We start from the raw sequence: 12,797 nt of genomic DNA, 5'->3' as shown, positions 1-12,797 counted from the left end.
AACAACCCAGTCACTGTTTTGTGCAATGACAACCAGGGGGGCACATGCTGAACATGGAGAGCATTAGCCACAGTGGGATGGTGGAGCAAGTGAGCATGGGTGCCAGACCAAGGCACGGCGCTAGTCACTGTCACTGGGGCGAGCCTCTGGTGGTTACTGAAAATTCTTAGCTCCTGCATGCCACAGTCCCACCTGGTGCTCACACCCACTTTTGGTGCTGGAGCCGCTCCTCACACCTACTGCCAGGACCCGACGCTGGCCCCAATCACTCAGTGCTGTCAGACAGCAGGTGTGAGTGGGGCTGGTGTCATCAGCACGTGAGAGCAGGGCTGCCAGCAGACAGGGGACCAGGAGCCATGGCAGGAGGACCAGGCAGGGGCTCAGAGGATGGGCCAAGACCCGCCCCTCTGCCCACCACAGTCTCATGGCCCACAATTCCTTTCAAGGTACACAAATTCGTTCACTGGGTCTCTAGTTTTACTATAAAAAGTAACTTCTTTTATTTATTTATTCATTTATTTATTTAAATATATTTTATTGATTTTTTTTACAGAGAGGAAGGGAGAGGGATAGAGAGTTAGAACCATCGATGAGAGAGAAATATTGATCAGCTGCCTCCTGCACACCTCCCCACTGGGGATGTGCCCACAACCAAGGTACATGCCCTTGACCAGAATCGAACCTGGGACCCTTCAGTCCGCAGGCCGACTCTCTATCCACTGAGCCAAACCAGTCAGGGCAAAAGTAACTTCTTTTTAAAGGAAAGCTTTATTTTATCACAGTACATGCCTCTAGATATAATTGAGTTTCATCTCTTGTATTTTTCTATGTACACAACTCATATAGGTTCATTGACAAGTTAGCCAAAGCTTCTAAACTTGGATAAACTGATTAAAAGAAAGTCATAATAAATTTCATAAGGAAGAGATTTAAAAATTAAATCCTTTAGTAGTATACAGATTGCATACTATATAACTTGGAGGCATGTATTTTGCCTGCATTAAAACAAGCAAGAAAACAGGCTTTAAAATCAATTTCTTTATGCACAGAAAGACCAGAGATACCACTTAGTGTTATTTTAAAATGATCTTAATTTAATCTGAATATTGAACAATAAAAAGTGTGAAATGTTTGAGAGCTGCAATTGTTTCAAGTATTTTGGATAGCTGAGCAGCAGATTTCAGAAATATTGATTTCTTAGTATTTTCCTTGCCCATCTGGGAAAAAAAAATGGATCCAGCTCCTCAAGCTTTCACTTTTGGAATTTCTCACGACCATTTAAATTTGTATATTATCAGCACTCTTTCATGTGCCTCTTAAAGTAGTGGAACCAGGACCTTGGTAGAAACTTTCAATGGACTGTGAAACCAATTCCCACTTCTGCTTTAATGAAAACTTCAGTCCTTCATGCTCCAATTTTCTTATTGATTGGTTGATTATTCCCCATTGCCCCCCCACCCCCAACTCATGCCCTCACCTCACTGGTGTCTGTGTCCATTGGTTAGGCCAGTGATGGCGAACCTATGACACGCATGTCAGAGGTGACACGCGAACTCATTTTTTTGGTTGATTTTTCTTTGTTAAATGGCATTTAAATATATAAAATAAATATTAAAACTATAAATCTTTGTTTTACTATTGTTGCAAATATCAAAAAATTTCTATATCTGACACGGCACCAGAGTTAAGTTAGGGTTTTTCAAAATGCTGACACACCGAGCTCAAAAAGTTCGCCATCACTGGGTTAGGCTTATATGCATGCATATAAGTTCTTTGGTTGATCTCTTCCCCTTACCCCCATCCTCCCCTACCTTCCCTCTGAGGTTTGATGGTCTGATTGATGCTTCTGTCTCTGGATCTGTTTTTGTTCATCAGTTTATGTTGTTCATTATATGCCACAAATGAGTGAGATCATGTGATATTTATCTTTCTCTGCCTGGCTTATTTCACTTAGCATAATGCTCTCCAGTTCCTCCATGCGTTTGCAAATGGTAAGAATTCCTTCTTTTTTACCACAGCATAGTATTCCATTGTGTAGATGTACCACAGTTTTCTAATCCACTGGTCTGCTGATGGGCACTTAGGCTGTTTCCAAATCTGAGCTATGGTAAATTGTGCTGCTATGAACATAGGGGTGCATATATCCTTTCTGATTGGTGTTTCTAGTTTCTTGGGATATATTCCTAGAAGAGGAATCTACAGGCAGCAAAATCTCAGACATATGCTGAAACAATATCTTCACAGATACAGCTCCTTGGGCCATGGAAACTAAGGAGAAAATAAACAAATGGGACAACATCAAAATAAAAGCTTCTGTACAGCAAAATAAACCATCAACAAAACAACAAGAAAGCCTGCTCCAATTTTCTTGAGCTCCTTTTTAGGAGTCTGCATAATTCTAAAAAGAAGAATCTCCTCCCTTAAATAACTAACCTAACCTGAGGTTTTGAAATGAACATTTGTGCTGTTTGGAAGAGTTTTCCAATGTGATTAACGAAGCCAAATTATTTGTAGAAAAACAGATGACGAAATAATGTGTCCGTATGGGTTTTTTTTTTTCTCTAGGGTATCCAGTCTTTATAGCTCAGATTTTTTCTTCTCTTAATTGTAACTGTCAAAGAAATTATACTGATAGGGCAGATTCTCTCCATATGGTTTTTAACCATTTAAAACATTAAGGTAAGATTTTGAGATGAGACTTTTTGCCTTAATTCTTTTGGGAAAGGGAGGAATTGCATTCTATTTCTCTTTAGGACCAACATAAATTACAGATTACTAATTTTAATTGGTATTTTCATGTCTTGGGTTTGTCAAATCAACATTTTACTTCTTTAAGTATCATCTTTTCTTGATCTTCTCTTGTCAATTGCTGTGTACATGAGAAGTAAAATTACATTTAATATTCATCTAAATTGGAATTTCCCAAAAAATATGTTCTAAAAAGCACTGATCTTTTGATAATTTCCTACAATAAATTTTGCCTTGGGCAAAAATGCTTGCATATACATATTGTTTCCATCTCTTGAAATTGCCAGTTGATAGTAGTATTTCATAGTGTATGAGTTCTTTGATAGAGAAAACATGAATTCTAATTCTACTTCTAAGTAGTTGTATAGATATTAGACAAGTAATTTCATTTACTATTTAAATTTGACATATGACATTGTGCAAGTTTAAGGTGTACAATGTGTTGATTTAATACATTCATATATTGAAATACAATTGCCACTGTAGTTTTAACTGCCATCTCTATCACATCACATAATTGTAATTTATTTTCCAGGAGAGATCTAGTCTCCTAGAAATTCCGAAGTATATAATACAATACAATATACTCACCACACTACCTTAGGTCTCCAGAATTTATTCATCTTCTAGCTTCAAGTTTCTACCCTTTAAGCCATTTTGTTCTCTTGATCCCATTTACACACACACACACACACACACACACACACACACACACACACACTAAGGATGCTGAGTCAGATTGCTGTTATAGTGACGAGGCTCTCCCATGAAATTGCAAGGAAAGAATTCCAAGGACCCACACAAGGGACTGTGATGTGGAAAGGTGGTTTGTTGGTGATGGTTGCCCCTGCTCCTGGACTTCCAGTGTCCCATTTCCCTCACAAAAAAGTCCAACCCCGTCTTCAGCAGGTCCACAGTAAAAAAAGTGTTTGGAATTTCTGCTTCATAGTCCATGCAGTCTGCAGGCTTCAGGTGGCCACTAGACCCACAGGGTCACGTGCTCCCAGGTGGTAGAGAACTGGAGAAGAAACAGTGTGGAGTGAGTGGCTGGAGAGAGAGAGAGAGAGAGAGAGAGAGAGAGAGAGAGAGAGAGAAAGTTTTATTCTCCTGGCATTATGTATTCTCAGGCTTAGGAGAAGCCAGAAGCTTGTTCAAAATAATCAGCTTCCCAAATATTTTGCAGGCTTGCATTAGGGGTCCACATCCCACTCAATCTTTTTCCCAGATTAGACTGGCAGGCCTCTATGGTTCAAAACTTCTCCCTGCACCATTTTGACTTTATTGTGCATGTCTTTTTCTCCCCCTACTCCCGCTCCAGGGCACACACAATCTGAACCAGAGGGGGGAAGGGAGGGGTGACAATGCTGCCTGCCCTTTTTCAGGGTTTGAAGCTGTAGCTTCCTGGTGAAACAGACTCAGTATTCAAACTCTCCTTTGCTTCCTTTTCTTTATTGAAGTAGCTAACTATGGTAATAAGATGGCTTTCTAAGGACTCTGGTCCTTGGCCTGTGAACTTGTTTTATTTTAGATAAAATATAAGTTGTACCTCTTTGCTCTTTAAGGTGCTAGGACACTGTCAATTTGAAAAAAAAGATGTTTGAAAGTACTGTTATAGTGGTACCAAAGGTACCCCCCAAATAAAAGCTTAGAAAATGTAACCAATAGATTATAGATTACAAAGATTTTGGGATGAATAGGAAAAATTAGTTAATTTCAGAAATTTAAAAAGTCATACAACTCTGGCTATAAAGAAGAAGGAGCCATTTGATATGGTACAGCAAGAGTTTGGTCAACCAGTATTCTATTGATGTGGAAAATGGTAATTACATATTTAATTAAAATGTATAATTCTTTCTAAGACTTTGATGACTTCCATAATAAAGCCAACACCATGACTTTAGTTGTTATCAATTTTGAAATGAATATTTCTTTGATCTAGTAGTAAATTAACTTTTATAAAAACTCAGGACCCAGAGAGATATGGATAGAAATTTTAATATACAGATGAGAAATTTATTTAATGTTTGCAACATTGCTTTTAAAATGTAAATAAAAATATTACATTAATCATCTTGCAGACTTTGTATTTGTAAACTTAACCTTTCACACAATTTGAACAGAAAATTTGATTTGCTCTTCTCTATTTTTGTGGTTTAGACTCCATGTGATCTACATAAGTACATTGATGCCATAGCTTATTAGTTTTGTAATCAGCAGGAGATGCACTGGGGTGATTTGAATTCTACATCAAGAAGAATTGAAAATGTTGGCACATCTTGTAGATGCTTTAAAATTAGCATTATTCAAAGAAAATTAGGTACTGGCCTATTAATTTAGAATTATGATATTCACTTACATTGTTGTGTGTTTTTTCATACTGACTGTGGAATGTTCTGTGACTTTCAGTACCAAACCTTGTGGGGTTCACATGAGGAAATAATTAAGGAACTTGTTCACAAAAGTTAGCCTATAATAATTTAGAATTGTTAAGTTTCAGGTAAATTTAAACTTGATTAAGCAGGTTTTTCCCTGGAAGCAAAATAAATATTGCAATGTACTTAGTTAAGGAGACAGAGATAATGTATTGAATAAATATCTAAATATTTATTTATTTAATACTTATATAAAACATTATCCTTCAGTTGACTCTAGTGGCAAAAATATCTGATGATTTCCCAATGAATGTCCTTAAAATTATTTTAATTTTATTTACCTACAAAAATTATTACCTTTTAAAATTTTATTAAAGTAGCTTTATGATGTGACTCAAAAATTATGCATAATAAAATAAGTACAACTGTTACTACTCTACTGAAATAAATGGCACTTATAGATTGATGCATGATACCGCATTAACAAGTATTATCTTAATACTATCAATTTTGTAGTGAGCTCTTTTTACCTTTAAGCTATACAAACATTATCTATTTATTTATAATTATGTCTTTCACATTAGGCAGAGTTCTCTGATGTGCATGGGTACTTAAATATTTGTGTTAGGATTATAAATAAAATATTAAAATATGTTCATATACAATAATACAGCCTGTTTTGGTAGTGTTCTAATGATAAAATTTAGCAATTTTATGTGGCTTAAGAGTAAATAGGAGCTACATCTATAATAATAAAAGCATAATATGCAAATCGACCTAAAAGCCCAACAGTGGAATAACCGTCTGGAGGACCTTCTGGACAACCTTCCAGATGAAGCCAGGGCTGCGAGGGCCTAGGTAGCTAGGGCTTCCAGGGCCTACCCTTGCATTAATTTTGTGCATTGGGACTCTAGTTTTTATTATAAAGCATGTTTCCTTAATTTAAACTCTGTAATACAAGATTCCCAGTACTTCCTATTGTTTTAATTTACTAATTAAAATATTTTGGGGGCTATATATTCAGAAAATAATATTAAAAACTCAGTTATAATTCAAAGTAAGCACATACAAAAACTTAAATTTTAATATTATTATTGCACTAGTAGCCCGGTGCATGAAATTCATGCACATTAAAAGGGAATTAATTGTCCTAACTGGTTTGGCTCAGTGGGTAGAGCATCGGCCTGCGGACTGAAGTGTCCCAGTTTCAATTCTGGTCAAGGGCATGTACCTTGGTTGTGGGCACATCCCCAGTGGGGAGTGTGCAGGAAGCAGCTGATCGATGCTTCTCTCTCATAAATGTTTCTAACTCTCTATCCCGCTCCCTTCCTCTCTGTAAAAAATCAATAAAATATATATATTTTTAAAAGGGAATTAATTAGCAGAAATATTTTAATATTGCTATTTGACCTTTCTCTATAATAGAAGTGTGAGAGATGAAAGGAAATTATTAAAATGTATATGAAAATAATATATAAATTTATTAATAAATAAACAGTTACAAAAGGATATAACAACAGAGGCATGATATAAAAAAGATAAAAACATGATATGAAAACAACAAAAACATGATATAAAAACAAGTGATGCAAACAATGACTGATAAAGTGATTAAACTTATTCTAATATCTCCCTATACACCACATTAAGAGTGAAAACACTTTCAGAGTGCTTGACTAATTTCCCTTGTGATGAAGTACTTAGAACTTTAACTGTAACGTTACATACTCTTCAAACTCGAGAGAAAGCAACATATAACTGACCATGTGCAAAAACGGGTTCAGGTAGGAATATGCCTACTTTGTCTAGAGTTTGTCTTTGTGATTTATTAACAGTCATCACAAATGCTGGCATCATGGGAAACCATCATCAAATCAATTTAAATGGGAGGCCAGTGTCACATGGGGACAAATTAATTCTTGGAATCAGAACAACCTCTCCCTCTGCAGATCCTGTTAATACTTCAGCTTCGATAATGTTAGGTCGTAATCTTTTGATAATAAATCTGGTACCATTACAAAGACCCCATTTACTATTGAGATTTCTCAATAGCATGATGATTGCACCCACTTTCAATTTTAATTTATGACACGGCATTCTTGAAGGAGTAATACTATTAAGAAATTCGATGGGAAAATTTTTCTTTTCAGCATCATCTGTGGAATCAATGGAATCATCACTCAAATATGTGTGAAAATCTCCATGGAGTATATCCAAATTTTCTTCATTTAATTTTTGAACATGCTCACTTTTTGGACAAAGAATTGCACATTTAGATATATTTTTAATATTATCTATAACAGTGGTTTTCAACCTTGGCTGCACATTAGAGTCACCTGGGAATCTTTTTAAAATCCTGATTCCTGGGCCTCATCCTCCAGAAATTGTTTCTTTGTTATGGGGTGGGGCCACAACATTAGTAACAAAGAAACAGAATTAAATCTTTATTGTGGGGAGCCGCTACAGTGTTTTGTACAGGTTCAAGCCTTGGACTGATGAGAGGGCACAGTCCCCTCATTGCCATGTGCAAGTCCCAGCTTGGAGGGCAGGGCCCTCGCAGCACAATTATAGCCAACAGCTGTAGTTGTAAGCTTGAATCTATGGTCCAAACACGTGACCCCACGTGCCTGAGTGATGTAGGCTTAATAGAGTTCAGGTGCATGTAGTTGAGTAGGATTGCTCACGCCCTTACTTTGCCTCGTAGCATCTGCTATAAAATAAAGGCATGGCTGTGGGCGTGGTCGCTGTGTCTCAGAGAAGCAGTGTCCCACCGAGACCTGGCTTTCATTCTCTTGTCTGTCTTTTCTAAGCCTTTCAGCCACCCTCATTCAGGTTCACCCCTGGCCGTGCTGGCATGCGGCACACTTTAGAAAGATCTGCCTCCACACTCCGAGGGCAGGTTCCTGCCTCAAACCCGGCCCTTATAGGAAACAGCTCTGGGAAACGCTTGGGGGAGGGTGCAGCCATTTCCAAGACAACCCCTGCAGGACTGACTTCCTTCCACTTGGTTGCAGTAGTTCTTCTGGACGTGATGAACACCACCCATGGTTTTTATATAAGTAGATTAATGCAAGTAAATATATCTGAACTATTATTTTGTTTTAGTTTTTTAATTAATAAATTAAGTTTCAGAATACTTAATAACCTGAAAACAATTTTCTCAGTGGAAACATATTTAACTTGTTAGCTGTATTCATTCTGTGTATTAGTAAAATTACATTTTAAGTTACACATTGATGATATACATAGTCATTCATAACATAACATTTGGTTGTATTAATAAATTTCACTTCTGTCATAGTGATTCAAAGCAACTGTAATATTTCAAAGGACTAGGACTGTGCTCACCTTCATCTTACAAAAATCCTGAACAGTGTGAATGCTTTAACAATATCAAATAATAAATCTTCAAACTTTAAGAAGCAGCTTGAAATTTAAGTATACATTTGGAGATGGACTTTATGAAAAATACTTTGTAACTATAATGGATGTATTTATTAATTTCTGTGTCAGCATATATTATTACCTTAGAGGGCAGAAAAGGTTCCTCATTTTTTTTCTTTTTACCATGTTTCACATGATGAATTTAAATGCCTCTTACAGTCAGTCTTAAAAATTTTATACAGAATCTGTTTATTATCCTGAATTTTAATGAAAAAATGATCAATATTTGACTTTAGAGGATTATAAACCAATTTTCATTTTTCAGTTTGGGAGCTAAAAATCCCCTGGGATAAGTTTTTTAAAGGTGTTCTTTTTATCAGGTTTATTGTTGTCATGTCACTTGTTTTATTTCTTTTATTTGTACCTCTTTACCCTTAGAAATAGACCCAGCACATTCAATTTTTTTCTGACCTTTTCAGTTACCAAATTAGAAAGGATTTGATAGCTAAGGTCTAGACTACATTGAAATTGCAGTCTTCAAAATGAAAGCAAGCACTTCATTGTTTCTCTCCGTAAAGCAGCCCTTTTTTCACTCAAGTATGTTTGAAAACTCTACATTTAAATATTACACGAGTTGATTATTTATTACAATAATAAATTAGAATTTTTGTGTGTATGCATGTGCTCACAGTAGTTATTGAAATAATAGAATGATTATTTAGAGGTGGGGGTTGTGAAATTTATTTAGAGGATCAATCCTACCTGAAGTGACTTGTGAAAGCACTGTTTTGATACTTCCATGTATATTACCATTAAATTACATTGCTTAGAGGGTGTCCCCCAAAAATATATATATTCTTTAACAGCCGTTAGTTCAATTTTGAAAATGAAATGTATTTGAATAAATGCTTCATTTATAATTATTCAAAGTGTGTGTATACAGTTTTTGGGCAACCCTATAGATAAAACACTTTATGATGAAACATAAATGTATGGTATGTGTCAACAACACTTAAAATATTTTACAATGCTCTCTCATTAATCCTCATCATTGCATAGGAACATTACTTTCACCTTCACTTTTCTATCTCTGACCTATTCATTCTCTCTAAACATTTAATATGTCTTTAATTTCATAGTATTTTAATTTTATTCAAAAACATTTTAAAACAAGTTCACAATGTTTATTTTTAAAGTTTTTATCTTTATATGTATATTGCTGGCCTTAAATTTTACAAAGAATAAATCTGAGAGTCTTTTGGCCGGATCAGCACATTTTGAAGTTTTTATAAACATATAATTGTTTTGTTTAAAAATAGAGTTTTGTTATTGGTCCGAGGTCAAGCATAATCTCAGTGTTTTGAAAGAAGTCACTTAATGCAATGCCTAAACTTATTTATGTGGAAAATAATGATAATAGTTTCCAATTTCCCATATTCTAATTGTAAAAATAAATGAAATTGTAGTTGTGAAAATAGCTATATTATAGAAAAAGTATCTAAACCAAGATAAGAATTCTTCTTTTGGGCCATCCTCATGTTAGTCTGTTGATTATTTTATTTTTTTCCCATTACTTTTTTCCACATCAGATTTGCAGTCAGAGAAACGTAAGTAAAAAATATTCCTCCTCTAATACCACATTTCTTGTAGGAGGTTCCACGACAGAAACTGAAATTTCAATGTAGGGCTATACTTTGCTAAGATAGAAAATGAAGCTAAAAATCTGCCAAGTTTTTGCAAAATGCAACAATACAGTAGCTTTAGCTTAAGGACCAATCATTGCTTCCCAAGAAGCCAGCAAATAGCATAGGCTTGTTCTGATTTTAGAAAAAAGTATCACAGCAAGCAGATTTCCTGGGCTATTGGTTTTCTACCTTATCTATCTCAGCCATTACATTCTCTGCAAAATGAAGTTGAAAATATATTGAAATATATTATAATTTACATTTGTTTACTTATATTAATATAATGTGTTTAACTTTATTAAACTCTCTTTTTAGCTTTCATTCCTGGACTAAAGAAAGGTATAGTAGAAATCACCACAAACCATAACCATGGTGCATGTTTCATTTTAAAGTGTATTGTGTATCTGTTCGTTTTAAGAACTTTTGGCCTTTTCACTTCTCATAAAACATTTTAATTTCAACTGTTTGCTTCAAACACATTTTATTATGTTTAAATGAACTGATATCTAGGAAAATATTTAGTTGGTTGTGTATCTTATATATTTCAATGCTTTTCCAAAGTTATGTGTAATTAATATTTATAAAGCAAAATTATCATGACACTATAGTCAGTCATTTTCTTATTTACAGTGATTACTTTCAAATTATCTACAGATTTAATTATTCATTTTTCCTCTGACACAGTAAGCATATTCAACACTTTTTCTGAGGAGACATTAAAGATATAATCTACTTTTATATATTTTTACCCAAATTCTATCTGTAAATTGTACATGTTGTATACATGCCTAACAAAATGACCCAAATTTATATTCTTTGTGAATTTATAAATAATATGCATTTTCTTTGCCAAATTATAATGCATATATTACCTGTGAATATATACTAAATTATGGTTGATAGAAAATAAGTTTATTTAAATATGATGTTTAAACAGTTAAAATGTATATAATTTTATTGTGCTGATAAAGTTGGAAAAATGATGCAGGATATTTTGTATATTTGCACTCATTATGAATTATGTTATCATTTACTTTATATTTGGGGATGGATCTGTCATATTGTTCTATTGCTATTTTTATTTTGTTTCATATACTTATTTTGAATGTAGTTTATGGTCTATTAATATTTTGACCAAGTAGAAGTAGTACTCAAAGAATAAAATCTTCCTGAAATTAATCATAAAAATCTAAATTATTATGTAAAGAACCTCACTTTCAATCTTTTATTTTGACATCTCATCAATACTAACAGCATGCTTTATTATTTTTGGTATTTTAAATGTTTGTAAAATGTTGTTTGGGTCTTTTATATTATGTTGGAGTAGCTCTATTGAGATCTTATATAATTAGTTCTAATGTCCATTGTAAATTTTTGACTGTCACCTAACTAATGGAATTTCAAGCTAAATATCTTATTCTCCTTAAAAGTTTTGAGTATTCAATGTTTATATGGGTAACTCAGGTGGAAGGGAATGCATTGCATGTGTTTTTCTTTTTGTCCTTTCCATTCTCATCAGTTTTTAGGTGCCCCCTGATAGATACTGCTCAGGAACTATAGCTATTTCAAGTCATGGGGACGTGTTTGTAGTTGTAATACAAAGTCAAGGTGTTTTGATCATAACTATTCACAGGAATAGTGGAAAGAGCATTTGAATTTGTGTCAGTACATATTGAATTCTAATGACAGTTCTCCACCTGATTAGATGTATACACTTGGCCAAATCATTTTACTCTGATTCTCCATTTCCCCTCCTCATTTAAAAAATTGTAGTAACCATATTTATGTTTAAGCCTCACAAAGAAATCATGCTGCTGAAATGTAAAAATATAACAATAACAAACAAAAATCCAACAACAGTTGTTGAGTGTGTACTATGTTCTAAATACTTTCCCTAATAATATACAAGTTTCTATTTTTATACTTACAACACTTTTATTTGGAGGTTTTATTATGTTCTCCATTTTTTCAGATATGGAAACTGAAGCAAATAAAGATTAAACAATATAAGGATTCATTTGACCATTTCTAAAGCACTATACCTGTGTAAGCATTAATATTACTTAGATTTTGAACCTTCTTTAGTACACCAATGAGTAATGATCATTACAATTAAAACCACACTTTAAATTTTACTCTAATTTACTTAGTATATTCATAACATAGTTGGGCTTTGACTTGAAGCTGCACTGAAACAGCATAATAACGTTTATGATTATAGTTTATGATAAATTTCATACCATATTTTGTATAACCACTTTCCATTATCAATTCATTTCAGTAGACTTGCTATTATTTATCTCAAATAATATAATTTCTTAGGCATATTTCATATTATTAAATGTTAGTACATAAGAGAAAAAAAAGCCTTCTGTGACCCTAATCATAAATTTATGAAACAAATATTATTTCATTCATTTAAAATTTCAATTGAAGGCTAACTGATTACTTGGAATGACATTATTTTCTTTAGTATAAGAAAGGCGGTTCTTTCTTTTATAATAAACTAGAGGCCCAGTGCACAAAAATTTGTGCACTCAGGGGGGTCCCTCAGCCTGGCCTGTGCCCTCTCGCAGTCTGGGACACCTCAGGGGATGACCACCTACTG

General features: G+C 34.1%; 1 protein-coding gene across 6 annotated transcripts in view; it reads left to right on the top strand.

The window, feature by feature from the left end:
- Nucleotides 1-12,797, top strand: part of PCDH11X (protocadherin 11 X-linked) — an 814,523-nt gene that overhangs the window by 648,613 nt on the left and 153,113 nt on the right. For 4 of the 6 annotated variants that reach the window (XM_006084704.3, XM_023750445.1, XM_023750444.1 and 1 more), the window contains one exon: nt 10,505-10,528. The exons of the other annotated variants lie outside the window; for them this stretch is intronic. In XM_006084704.3, the coding sequence (XP_006084766.1) occupies nt 10,505-10,528 (24 nt within the window). The remainder of the gene's footprint in view (nt 1-10,504; nt 10,529-12,797) is intronic. 6 annotated transcript variants of the gene reach the window in all.

Source organism: Myotis lucifugus, unplaced genomic scaffold (assembly GCF_000147115.1).
Source record: "Myotis lucifugus unplaced genomic scaffold, Myoluc2.0 scaffold_13, whole genome shotgun sequence".
NCBI classification, from domain to species: Eukaryota; Metazoa; Chordata; class Mammalia; order Chiroptera; family Vespertilionidae; genus Myotis; species Myotis lucifugus.
This window is presented reverse-complemented; position numbering and strand designations above follow the sequence as displayed.